Genomic DNA, 14,536 nt, shown 5'->3' on the forward strand with positions numbered 1-14,536 from the left:
ACCAAATTTTTTCCGATAACATTTTTTTTAATCCTCTCATAAAGCCTTCGAAATTCCCAGCGATCTCTTCGATCAAATTTCGGGATCTCCCTTGTTGCTTCGAAATTTCCTTCCATCTCTGATCGCTGTTTGATTGTCCTTCTTCAATTCTCTCAAAAATTAATATCATAGCTTGCATTCCTTCATGGGGTTTTCGAGTTCTCCATCTCTGGGATCAAATTTTGTTAGTCTTCTCCACTCACTTCAACCCCAAATTTTCTCGACAATACAGTTTGACTTCCCCATGGGGGTTTCTCGAAATTTATGATCTCCCGATCAAGCTTTTCTCGAAATGTGTCTTCCGTCTTTCCGGGATCAAATTTTTGATTAGCCTCACTTTCATTTTCAATTTAAATTCTCTCGATAATAAGTTTTTTGATTTCTCTGGGGTTTTTCGAAATTTTGCGATCTCCCGATCGCTCTTGATTCTCTCTGGTAAGTATCAAGAACCTTCTGAGCAGCATATGTTTCTACTGTTGCGTCTAAACAAAAGACAAATGACCTAAGAAGGGCGTTTACGACGGCCAGTGACGTCATCGATGACCAATACACTACGCCAGGCCGAAGCTCCGTTCAGCCCTTTGTGTTAGTATGACAGTGACGTCACAATATTGCGGTGCCGAAGGGCTCCGTCGACCCTTTAGTTCATTCGTTGGTTGCGACACAACAAACATCATATTTTCGTGTTAATGTTCACATTTTTCAACATAGCCCAGACATTTTTTAACTATTGTCTTCAGGTTACTTCCTCATTTAGTCCTTCCTTCACTTCTTCCTCAAATTACTTCAACAATTACACTACCATAATCTCCCTCAATTTTTCGTTTAACCCTTTTGTTCATTAAAAAAGTTATGACAGTGCATCAGAAAAGTCAACATATCGCTACATTCACTTTCGTGCCAAATACTACTACAATTTTAAGATATTACGAAAAAAGAATACGCACTTTACTTTCTTGAATATCTTCAAAACACTCATAATCATTTGAATACTACCAAAAAATACTTTACAGAAGAGCCTTCTGTAAACAACACTGAAATATTTCCAAAAACATCATTTGATTTCAAATACCTTCGAATACTTCCTCAGAACACCATAAGTAGCTTACATCAGTTGAACACTCAGCAGTACTCATACTGTTGCGGTTATCTTTCAAAATACCTTGAATAGTAAACATTTCTGAACACCTTTTCAAACAATTTTTCAGCACTTTCATAATTGGTTTGAACACATTACCAAAACACCTTGAATACCAAATACCGTAACACTTGAATACCTAGTGATTTTGAACAGCTTTCAATCAACACGAACACTTCAAAAATATTGGCTCTGAGTACTTGGCTCATAACACTGAATACTGATTGTAAACACGTTACGAATTAATCAAAATACCTTTCACTAAAACATTTTGAACAATTTTCAAAATACTTGATCAATTTTCAAAAACAACATTTGAACACTAAAACACTTGAATATTTTAACACTTGAATACTTCAATATTTAAATAACACTGAAATACTTCAAAAAATACTATTTGAGTACTCCTGGCATAATTACTGAATACTATTAAATATCGCTGGACTCCAATTTAAAATACTTCTCAACATTTTTCAAATACGCTAGTTTATACTTTGAATATTTTCTAAAACAATATTTATACTTCTACTACACCATTGACATTACTAAATATCGCTAATTAACAAAATACTTTCAACACTAAACATTTTCTGAATACTTTATCATTTTCAGTCAATATTTAACATTAAACATATTTGATTTTTGAATATTTCCAAAACAGTATTTCCTGTTTCACACATTGACACTATTAAATACTGCTGAATTAATAAAACACTTTTCACTTCATCATTTTGAACATTTCAAAATATTTTCTGAATACTCTCAAAATACTAACATTACTATTTGGAGTATTTCCTGTTTCAGCAATTACTGACATAACACGTTGAATTCAATTAAAATACTACTAAACATTTGAACATTACTAAAACAGCTTCGTCATTTCAAAATGTTTTGAACATTTCAAAACATTTGAACAGCTCTTTCAAAATACTATATCATTTGAACACATTAAAATACTCTGAATACTTCAAAATACTTGATTTTTCAAAATACTTGAATACTTTGACACATTTTGTAAATAACATTTGAACACATTAAATACTTGAATATTTCAAATAACACTGAAACATTTCAAAACACTACTTGAGTACTCCTACACTACCGGAATACTAAAACACCACTGAATACACTTCAAAACACCACCAAAATCAAACACATAAACTACAGATCAACACCACATCTCACAACACCTGGCAAACCCACAACACCCACAATTCTTTTCTCGTTTTATCTAATTTCATCAGAAAGGCACAACACCTACACCTCCCATTTTTTTCTCGTTTCAACCCCTTTAGTTCATTAGTTAATAAGGATACACTAAGCATCAGAAAAAGTCATATCAACAAATCTACTCATAATGTCTTCTTTCGGTATCTCTAGTCTGACAACAACACCTACATCCCCACAACACACTTCACATCCCACATCCCACACACACAGACACACACACACACATTACACATAATATTACTCCTAATCTAAGTTTCCAATTTGGCCCTAACTTATCTTGGCCCCAGTTTGGCCCTGGGTTCTAATTCCAGTTTATTCTATCTTGTTCTACCCCAATTTTACTTGGTCTTTGTTTGGTCTGTCTTCCAATTTACCCCATTCTTACTTCCAACCTTTTACCTGATATCTAATTTGGTTCTGCTTCAATTATTACTTGGCCAATTTGGCCCCATTTTACTCTGGCCTGCTCTAATTTGCCGAATATCCTGTGGAATATATTGGAACACTTCAAAATACATTAGAGTACTCCACTAGCTTAACGACTCATTTTTGGATTACGCTGTTAGAACACTTCAATGGTAGAACATTACCGACTTGAGTCAGAAACATTTGCCTGAGAAAAGACCACACAGTCACTTTTCTCTCTCTCTTGGTTGGTAATGCAACACTCAAGGTAGATTTAAGATAACATAGTCATTTCAGCAGTTGGCTCCTCAGACAGACAGGCGCCGAGCAGCGTGGTAACATCCAAGGTAAACAGCCTTTCAGCATCATTTGCCCAGAGTCTAATTTTATCTCCAATTTGCTCTGATTCCCACCTGACCAATTCTACTGATTAAACACTTCTATATTCTAATTTACTTATTCTGTCTCTACTTAATTTATCACACTTCTACATTACTTCCATCTTGGCCCCACCCCACCTGTTTGAATTCTGTTCAATCTCAATTTGCTCCCATTCTGATTCTACCTGTCTCTAATTCTAATATTTCTAATTTAATCTGGCTCTGGCAATAATGAACTCAATTTAATTATTCTATTTACCTAATTTACCTAATTTAATTTATCTTCAATTTGGTCCCACTTAGTTCATTCTGGCCCCACCCCACCCTGTAAGTCAATTTCCAATTTGTCTTATTCCAATTTGTTTCACTTTGTTTGAATACTCTTCAAAATTTCAAGAACAGCTTATATCTCTTCTCGGAGCTGTCTTCTCATCCTTATCATTCACTATAGAATGTTCCCAAGATTACTTAATACTTTATAAAGATTTGAGTACTTATATAGTTACTTTGAATATTTCAAACAATACTGAGCATTTAAAATATCATTTTGATTACTCTCCAACAAAGATTTGACAGCTTCAATTTATCTACACTATGCACATTCTCATTAATGTTATCTCTCTCAGAATATTGTCACAAAACCACATACACTATGACACACATTATTACATACTCCAACACACTTTTGAACTGTCTCTGAACAATACAATCCATCACGACGTAGGAGCCAGAGTGTAGTAGGTGGTGTTGGAGTGGTGATGGTTCCTCTGGCTCCTACGTCGTGATGGATTCGTCGGGGTTAAAACGTCTCTAGGAGATATACGGAATGAATAAGGAAGGAAGTTTTAGGGGTGATGTGTATGTCTTAGTTGGAGGTGAATGTCTTAGATTTGGTGTGTATGTCTCATGTCTTAAATTTGCAATTGAAATGTATAATATGTGGGTGTCTGTGTATTATTTTTTTTGTGATAGTGATATGTTATAGTGCTCATGTTATGTTATAGATGTTGGTGGAAGTGTTGTGGTAATTTTTGTGTATGTCTTATTTTTGTGCGAATGTTTAAAAAATAAGTGTTTTCAGTGATCATAGTAGTTTTGAGATGCATGATCTTAGATTTTTTGGTGATCTTGGTGTTGATAGATGACGGTAAACATGATATGGAAATGGTGATCGTGATTTTTGTGTGAATAATTATAAAAAATGTGTGTTTTCTGTGATCTTGGTGTTGGGGATCATAAAATCTGGTAATCGTCTTGGATATAGTGTTCTTAGATAATGTAGGGTACAACAGGTTGATGTTACCAACCATCAAGTAACACAATGGGAGTGTGACGTCACTGGACGTGAGCTCGTCGGTCCTGTGAGGTGAGACATCGTGTATTGGTGGTAGTGAGGTGAGTGCGCTTAGATATTGTCAAATATGATTTTTTTTTTTGTGTGTGTGTGTGTGAAATGTTTATAAAAATGATTGTTTTCTGTGATATTAGTGATTTTGAGGTAAGTGAACATGGGTGATTGTAGTTGGTGATTGTCTTATATTATGTGTGTGTACAAGATATGTTTTCAGTTGATGGTGATCATGTACTAAGTGTTTGCGTATTAGGTTTGTGTTCATGCTTTTTTTTTTATGCGTCAAATGGGGAGGGAGTTCTTGGTTATAGTGATTTGAGGGGATTTCTATAAAAAGGATGTTAGATGGTGATGTTAAACTTAGTTTCTGGTGATTTTGACGGTGATTGGTAGTATTCAGTGGTGATTTGGTAGTAATCAGTAGTGTTTTTTGGGAGTATTCGGAGGTGTTTGATGGTGTTTTTTTTGAAGGTGTTCAAATGATGTGCAGAGCATTTTTTGAAGAAGATCAGTGGTGTTCAGAGTTGGTTCAAAGTTAGTCAGTGTGTTAGATATGGTAATGTCTCATGTCATAAGTGTATGAGTTAGTTTTTTTTGTGATAATGTTGTAAAAGTCTGGAGAATGAGGGAGGAGTTGGGGGGGGGGATGAGATGTAATTTAATGAAATGTGTAAGTGTAGATAAATTAGAGCTGTCAAATCTTATTTGGGAGTAATCAAAATGATATTTTGGAAGTGCTTCAGTGTTGTTTGGAAATGTTCAAAAGTGTTTATGTGAGTACTCAAATGCTTTATGAGAGTGTTCGAAGTAATCTTGGGGTTGTTCTGTAGTGAGATGATAAAGGTTGTGGATGGGAGATATTGAGAAAAGGGGGTCTCAAATGATGTATGAGAGTGTTTTGAAGGTGTTCAAAGTAAAGTGAGTAGGTTAGGATAAGTTAGGTTAGGTTATTTTAGGTTAGGTTAGGTTAGGTTAGGATAAGTTAGGTTAGGTTAGGATAAGTTAGGTTAGGTTAGGTTAGATTAGATTAGGATAAGTTAGGTTAGGTTCGTTATTTAGGTTAGGTTAGGATAAGTTAGGTTAGGTTAGGTTAGGATATTAGGTTAGGACAGGTTAGGATAGGTTAGGTTAGGTTAGGTTCGGTAGGTTAGGTAAGGTTAGGTTAGGTTAAGTTAGGTAGTATTCGAGGTGTTTGATGGAGTTAGGTTAGGTTAGGATAGGTTAGGTTAGGATAGAGGTGTTTGATGGAGTTAGGTTAGGTTCGGTTAGGTGAGGTTAGGTTAGGTTAGGAATTAGGTTAGGTTAGGTTAGGTTAGGTTAGGATAGACAGATGGTCTGGAAAGAGATGATTTTCTACCTTGGATGTTACCCGCATTTCATGGCGCCTGTCTGTCCTGAGTTGACGCAGCTGTTCATGATTATCTTAAATCTACCTTGGGTGTGAACCGCATTACCCAGTGGTGTTGGGGGGGGGAAAGGGGTGACCCACAATGAGTCTCTCAGAGCGAGGAAAGTGTTTCTATTCGGAAATCGAGTAAATATTTCTACCATTGAGTGTGTTTACCAACAAGAAAATAATGTTCGATTTTACGATAAAGTTTTCAAAACTAATTTGGAAATATCCAAAAATGGAGTCGTTCAAAGTAATTCTGGAGTACTCTAATGTATTTTTTGGAAGTGTTCCAATATATTTTAGGATAGGTTCGGCTAGGTTAGGTTGGGTTAGGTTAAGATAGGTTAGGTTAGGTTAGGTAATGGTTAGGCAAGGTTAGATTATATTAGGTAAAGGTTAGGTAAAGGTTAGGTTAGGTTAGGTTAAGTTAGGTAAAGGTTAGGTAAAGGTTAGGTTAGGTTAAGTTAGGATAGGCTAGGTTAGGTTAGGTTAGGCTAGGTTAGGATAAGTTAGGTTAGGTTAGGCTAGGTTAGGGTGTGTGTGTGTGTGTGTGTGTGTGTCTGTGTATGTGTGTGGGATGTGGGATGTGGGTGTTGTGGGATGTGGGTGTTGTTGTCGAACTAGAGATACCGAAAAGACGTTATAAGTGGGTTGTTGATGTGACTTTTTCTGATGTAGTGTGTTCCCTTATTAACTTTAATGAACTAAAAGGGTTAAAACGAGAAAAAAATGGGAGGTGTGGGTGTTGTGCCTTTCTGATGAAATTAGATAAAACGAGAAAAAATTGTGGGTGTTGTGGGTTGTGGGTGTTGTGGGATGTGGGTGTTGATCTTAGTTTATGGTGATTTTGGTGGTGTTTTGAGTGTATTCAGTGGTGTTTTAGTATTCAGTGGTGTATTTGGGAGTACTCAAATGGTGTTTTTGGAAGTGTTTCAGTGTTGTTTGGAAATGTTCAAAGGTGTTCAAAGGTGTTTTGAGTGTGTTCAAATGTTGTTTTTTTGAAGGTGATCAAGGGTGTTCAAGGGTGTTTTGAAGGTGTTCAAAGGTGTTTTGAGGTTATTCAAAGGTGTTTTGAGTGTGTTCAAATGATTATGAGTGTTTTGAAGGTGTTCAAAGGTGTTTTGAAGGTGTTCAAAGGTGTTTTGAAGGTGTTGAAGGGTGTTTTGAGTGTGTTCAAGGGTGTTTGAAGGTGTTGAAGGGTGTTTTGATTGAATTCAGCGGTGTTTTAGTAGTAATCAGTGGTGTAATTGGGAGTACTCAAATAGTGTTTTGGAAATGTTCAAAGGTGTTTTTGAAGGTGTTCAAGAGTGTTTTGAAGGTGTTCAAGGGTGTTTGAAGGTGTTGAAGGGTGTTTTGATTGAATTCAGCGGTGTTTTAGTAGTATTCAGTGGTGTAATTGGGAGTACTCAAATTGTGTTTTTTTTTTTTGGAAGTGTTCAAAGGTGTTCAAAGGTGTTTTGAGTGTGTTCAAATGTTGTTTTTTTGAAGGTGATCAAGGGTGTTCAAGGGTGTTTGAAGGTGTTGAAGGGTGTTTTGATTGAATTCAGCGGTGTTTTAGTAGTAATCAGTGGTGTAATTGGGAGTACTCAAATAGTGTTTTTGGAAATGTTCAAAGGTGTTCAAAGGTGTTTTGAAGGTGTTGAAGGGTGTTTTGATTGAATTCAGCGGTGTTTTAGTAGTATTCAGTGGTGTAATTGGGAGTACTCAAATGGTGTTTTTGGAAGTGTTTCAGTGTTGTTTGGAAATGTTCAAAGGTGTTCAAAGGTGTTCAAAGGTGTTCAAAGGTGTTTTGAGTGTGTTCAAATGTTGTTTTTTTTGAAGGTGATCAAAGGTGTTTTGAAGGTGTTCAAAGGTGTTTTGAAGGTGTTGAAGGGTGTTTTGATTGAATTCAGCGGTGTTTTAGTAGTATTCAGTGGTGTAATTGGGAGTACTCAAATTGTGTTTTTGGAAGTGTTTCAGTGTTGATTGGAAATGTTCAAAGGTGTTTTTCAAGGTGTTCAAGAGTGTTTTGAAGGTGTTTTGAGGTTATTCAAAGGTGTTTTGAGTGTGTTCAAATGATTATGAGAGTGCTTTGAAGGTGTTTTGAAGGTGTTCAAGGGTGTTTATGTGAGTATTCAAAGGTGTTTTTTGAAGGTGTACAAATGATTATGAGAGTACTTATGAAGGTGTTCAAATGATGTGCAAGAGTACTTATGAAGGTGTTCTGGGAGTATTCAGAGGTGATTTGGGGGTGTTCAAATGATGTTTTTGGAGTATTTCAGTGTTGTTTGGAAATGTATAAAGGTATTTTTTGGTGAGTATTCAAATGATTTATGAGTGTTTTGAAGATGTTCAAAGTAAAAGTGCGTATTTAACTTCGTAATATGTAAAATTGTGAGTAGTGAATTTAACGAAAGTGGATGTAAGCGATGTGGTGACTTTCTGATGCACTGTGTCCCCTTATTAACTTTAATGAACTAAAAGGGTTAAAACGAGAAAAAATGGGGGTTATGAGTGAAAATTGTGAGGTGTTGGTTGGAGTGTGAGGGTTTGGGAGGGTGGGGAGGAGGTTACTTCGTGGGGAGTGACCTGAGATGAAATAGTTAAAAAAATGTCTAGACTTGTGTTGTAAAGAAAATGTGGGTATTAACGAAAAAAATGTGTCTTTCTGATGTATTGTGTCCCCTTATTAACTTGAATGAACTAAAAGGATCGACAAGATTCAGCCTGTGTGCGCGTGACGTCACTACTATGTCCCCTTATTAACTAAAAGGGTAGACAAGATTCAGCCTGTGTGTGTGGGGGTCATCGCGTGACGTCACTGACCGTCGAGTAAACACCCTTCTTAGGTCATTTGTCTTGTTTAGACCTGTAGTAAGAGAGAGCACCATGCCCCATAGGAGGAGTTCATTTGAATGCTTACCCCCAGAGGGGGGAATCCAAAAAACTTGATCCGAGGAGATCATAAGAATTTCGAAAAACCCCCAGAGGGGGGAATCCAAAAAACTTGGTATTATCGAGAAATTTTGGGGTGGGAGTGAAAGTGAGAGGGGTAATCCAAAAATTTGATCCAAGGAGATGGAGACTTTGATTTCGAGAAAAACTTGATCCGAGGAGATCATAAGAATTTCGAAACCCCCATAGGGGGGAATCCAAAACTTGTATTATCGAGAAATTTTGGGGTTGGGGGGGGGGTGAAAGTGGGAGGGGGGGGGAACCTTAAAAATTTGATCCAAGGAGATGGAGAATTTCGAAAACCCCCATAGGGGGGAATGCAAAAACTTGTAATATTGAGAAATTTTTGGGGTTGGGGGGGGTGGAAGGAGGGACAATCCAAAAAAAAACCTTGATCCAAGGAGATGGAGAATTTCGAAAACCCATAGGGGGATCCAAAAAATTTGATCCGAGGAGATCATAAGAATTTCGAAACCCCCATAGGGGGGATCCAAAAAAATGTATTATCGAGAAAAATTTGAGGTGGGGGGTGGGTGAAAGTGGGAGGGGTAATCCAAAAATTTGATCCAAGGTGATCATAAGAAATTCAAAACCCCATAGGGGGGGGAATCCAAAAACTTGTATTATCGAGAAATTTTTGGGATTGGGGGGGGTGAAAGTGGGAGGGGGAACCTTAAAAATTTGATCTGAGGAGATGGAGACTTTGATTTCGAGAAATTTTTTTGGGGGATGGGGGGGTGAAAGTGAGAGGGGGAACCTTAAAAACTTGATCCGAGGAGATGGAAAGCACAAGAAAATGAAATTCAAAAAAAATTCGAAAAAAATCGGAAAAAAATTTGAGGCGCGGGGGCGATCCGGACGACGCTGCAGAAGGCGCAGCAGAAGGCGCGGGCGGGGATCGCGAAGGGCGCGGGCGGGCGCGCGGGCGGGCGCGCGGGCGCGGCGCGCGGCGCGACGGCGGTGTCGCGAAGGAGGGTCGCGAAGGGGGGGTCGTGGGTGGGGGTATTGGTTGGGGGGGGTCAAGGGTGAGGTAGTCTCGAGGGCGAGGTCATGGTCAAAACCAGAAGTAACACCTAGGTGTGAAAAGGTGACCCTCCAGCCGCTGGTCCTAGACCGGATATACCGCCCAGCCGCACCCCCTAAACCGGATACACCGCCCAGCCGCACCCCCTAAAACCGGATACACCGCCCAGCCGCATGCCTAAAAACCGGATACACCCCCCAGCCGCTTTTTTCACTACTTATATATATATATATATATATATATATATATATATATATATATATATATATATATATATATCTATATATATATTTATATATATATATATATATATATATATATATATATATATATATATATATATATATATATATATATATATATATATATATATAAATGTGTGTGTGTGTGTATGCAATAAGATCACAGTAAACAGGTGATTTCAGAATATGCAAAACAACCACTGTGAAATAATAGATTAATTCCAATCGCTTTCGTGACTACTCACATTATCAAGGAACAATCGTTCCTTGATAATGTGAGTAGTCACGAAAGCGTTTGGAATTTCTCTATTCTTTCACAGTGGTTGTTTTGCATATATGTATATATATATATATATATATATATATATATATATATATATATATATATATACAGTGGACCCCCGCATAGCGAACTTAATCCGTGCAAGAGGGCTGGTCGTTATGCGAAATGTTCGCTATGCGAATTAATTTTCCCCATAAGAAATAATGGAAATAAAATTAATCCGTGCAAGACACCCAAAAGTATGAAAAAAAATTTTTTTTACCACAAAAAAATGTTAATTTTAGTACACACAAACTGAAAAAGGCATGCACAATTACATGACACTTACTTTTATTGAAGATCTGGTGATGATTGATGGGATGGGAGGAGGGGAGAGAGAGTGTTAGTGTTTAGAAGGGGAATCCCCTTCCATTAGGACTTGAGGTAGCAAGTCCTTTTCCGGGGTTACTTCCCTTCTTCCTTTAATGCCACTAGGACCAGCTTCAGAGTCACTGGACCTCTGTCGCACAACAAATCTGTCCATAGAGCTCTGTACATCCCGTTCCTTTACGATTTGTCTAAAATGGGCCATAACATTGTCATTGAAATAGTCACCAGCACAGCTTGCAACAGCTGTGTCAGGGTGATTTTCATCCATAAAGGTTTGCAGTTCAACCCACTGTGCACACATTTCCTTAATTTTTGAAGTAGGCACAATGGATTCCACAACTGGCATAGGCTTCTCAGGGTTAGCCCCAAACCCTTCAAAATCTTTCTTAATTTCCATACTAATTCTCACCCTTTTTACCACAGGGTTGGCACTAGAAGCTTTCTTGGGGCCCATGGTCACTTATTTTCCAGAAACAGCACCGAAAACACTGTAATAATACGAAATATTCCGAGTGTATGCTTGAATGTTACCGCGGAGGCTGGCTGGTAAACAATGGACGCGTCTGGGACGAAGGTCGCTGAGCGGGTTTTTGTCCACTATGCGGGGCAAAATTTTGGCGAACAAAGCGTTCGCTATGCGGATTGTTCGCTATGCAAGGCGTTCGCTATGCGGGGGTCCACTGTATATATATATATATATATATATATATATATATATATATATATATATATGTATGTATGTATGTATGTGTGTGTGTGTGTGTGTGTGTGTGTGTGTGTGAAGGAAAAACACTTGGACTGAAAATAAAACAGATTAAAATAGATTTATATATTTATATCTCAGTCTGAGACTTGATATTTTTGTAGGCATATGCAGCTACTGTATTTATCCATTTGAAATCAAATTCAGGATTTCAGAAATAATGCAGAAAGTGCCTACTAACAAAGTAACCTCAACTAATAAAAAAAATAATTCCTGACTCTCATAGAAGTAATGACACAGGTGCCCGGGGTGATTTCATAGGAAATTTGACTAAGATAACATTACCACCTACCCTTGCGAGGAGAACGTAAATCTCCTGCTCAGCCAGCCTCCTGCCTACACACATGCGAGTGCCCACAGAGAAGGGGATGGAGGCGAACTGGTTCTGGAGACGGTCTGGGTTGTCCCTCAACCATCTCTCCGGCAGGAACTCCGTCGCCCGGGGGAAGTATTCCTCCAGCATGCCCGATTCTCTAATGCAGACGAATATGTTAGTCTGCCAAAACGAAGAATACTTTAATAAACGTGTGCTCATCGAACTGTACTTAATGAGTTAGGTTTGCAAGAGTCAAACTGGGTAAAATGGTCTATTGCCGAAAAGTATATAGATGGAGTCACACGCAAAGATGAGACTTACACAGGTTAAACTGTTGTATCAAAGGTTTTCTGTGACTTGAGTTATTGTCTTCATATGGGGGTCGAGTCGCAGCTCCTGGCATTATTGATACCTGTCCTCTCAGGTAATACCATAAATGCTCTTGAAACTGTGTTTGAGGATGTATATCTCGGTCCACTTATTTATTACAATGGCGCGCGCGCGCGCGCGTGTATGTGTGTGTGTACTTTACAACTTGTATCTTTACTCTCATACCTGTAGGCAATAAACAATCTCGTCCCGACAATCAAGTCACCGAAAATGTGTTCCACAAAGTCCAACAGTCACCCAAGGTTTCTTTTGATAGGCTTCTCTAAAACGAATTTGGTAGAATCTTTGGCTGACTGAAAAATATACCATCTCATACCCTAACATTAAATGTGCACTCTTGCATCTTCTGTGGAAAATACTGTATATATTTTCTAGAAATACAGTAGTTATATGTGAATAGATGGCCATACTGTATTTAATAATATTTATGTCATAGAAAACGGAAAGCCTGCGTCTGCGCAGGAGTCGCCATTTTGTTTGAATTGGATAACACGTTGTGAATAATAGGAAGAATTTTTCGTGCTCTAGAGGTTAAAATCGGGCTGACACCTCTCAAATAGGAGGCGAAATTGTTGGATGTGCATTCCTGCATAATTTGAGAATCAGGCGACAGGACAGGACAACTCCAGGAACCTCAGGTAAACTCCAGGTAAACTCAGATAAGCTGTCTAAATTATGTTTAATTTCTGGCTAGTAAATTCTTCATAAATGTAGGCAAAAGGGGGGGTCCTGTACATGACACATTAATCTCCAGTCAAATTGGTGAGTGTTATGATTTTAAGATATTCTCCTTCCGTTATGTATATGTGTTTATATATAATCATTTTTTAATTTAATATACAGTCCACAAATTTATATATTTACCAGTATTTCTGGAGATGTATAATTCATTTAATTAATAGGTCCAGAGCAACTTGTGGCTATGACAGTGGTAGGTATCGAAGGGGGACATTTTTTGCGACCTAGGTGTCCCAAATTCCTACTTGTCTAACTGATAAATAATAATTATCTATGTTCATTTACTGTTATGTATATAATGATACATTCAGATAAATGTAATTTTCCACATCTGCTATTCACTACTTGGAAGAGATAACAGCGTAGCTTTTGGAGACGGAGTTATGAAACAAAGAATTTAGTCACAAAAAAAAAATCCTCACAATACATTTGCTGATGCAATTCTCAACTGACCCATAATCTGAAACGAGAACTTCAGAAGGCGTTTCCGGTCTAGCATGGTCTGGAACGCCCGTCAAAATTTTTCTGAATAAATTGACAATTATATTAGTACTCACTCCAGCTTTGACTCTGTAGCCCTGCAGAGTTACGTCATGGTCAGGTCGCCTCGGTACAATTGACGATATCGGATGCATCCTGAAAGTGTTAATAAAAGCTTCGAGGTTAGCACTTTCAACGTGAAAATAAAATGACGAAAATTACTTTCTTTTTTTTTTTTTTGTAGCCTGAGAAAAACTTGCTGCAATCTCTTTAAAATTTATAATCCTTACCTATTGATAGGTCTTTGAAATTGAGTATTTATTTTTCATTGGCACATTGTTGAAAACTTTATATATCTAGCCATTAAGTAAACTCATAAGTGAAGGTATTTCATGATTTATGTGCGTATATAAATGTAAAATATTTTAAACACTGCGTTTATCCGATATTTCCCCCTAATTTCCAAACCGTATCATTCCTTAATCATTATTCTCTTTCTCTTTTTCATACTCACTTTTATTTTAATGTCATTAAGAGGATTCCTCACCTGAGAGTTTCCCTCACACAAGCTTTAAGATAAGGGAGTCTGGCCAGATGGTTGGTTGTGAGAGGCTGACTGCCATCACCCAACACCTGGTCCAGCTCCTCCTGTAGCCTCGCCTGCTTCTCAGGGTTCCGAGCCAGGTTGTACAAGGCTAACACTGTGCTCATTGATGTCTGTAGAGAGGAAGATCTATGAGAAGAGTGAGTAATAAAGGTCTTATTGCATGCACTAATACTTGGTATAAATACGTATGCTAAACTGTCAAATAAAATACGGTACTTATTAAAGTCTGCTTTGTTTTTGCCTGTGGCAAAAACAAAGAAATTATATATGCTAAACAACAAAAAGTAAGTACATACTGTGCTTATTGACGACTATGAGACGAAGATTAGTAGGAAATTGAATAAAAACCGTCGTCCTATTTGTTGTGAAACTTGTCATAAACGTGAATGATTTTTTTGTTAAGTTGGCTACAGTAAGAGTGAGGTTCTAATTACAGGTCAAAGCTTTTACAAAC

At 37.6% G+C, this 14,536-nt stretch overlaps 1 protein-coding gene across 1 annotated transcript in view; it reads right to left on the reverse strand.

Moving 5' to 3' along the window:
- LOC128695624 (probable cytochrome P450 49a1) overlaps nucleotides 1-14,536 on the reverse strand; it is a 30,396-nt gene that overhangs the window by 1,142 nt on the left and 14,718 nt on the right. Inside the window, exons 8-10 of the mRNA XM_053786353.2 lie at nucleotides 14,023-14,192; nucleotides 13,553-13,631; nucleotides 11,844-12,047 (exon numbers count right to left, since the gene is read on the reverse strand). Of these exons, the coding sequence (XP_053642328.2) occupies nucleotides 11,844-12,047; nucleotides 13,553-13,631; nucleotides 14,023-14,192 (453 nt within the window). The remainder of the gene's footprint in view (nucleotides 1-11,843; nucleotides 12,048-13,552; nucleotides 13,632-14,022; nucleotides 14,193-14,536) is intronic.

This window comes from Cherax quadricarinatus, chromosome 42, assembly GCF_038502225.1.
Source record: "Cherax quadricarinatus isolate ZL_2023a chromosome 42, ASM3850222v1, whole genome shotgun sequence".
NCBI lineage: Eukaryota > Metazoa > Arthropoda > Malacostraca > Decapoda > Parastacidae > Cherax > Cherax quadricarinatus.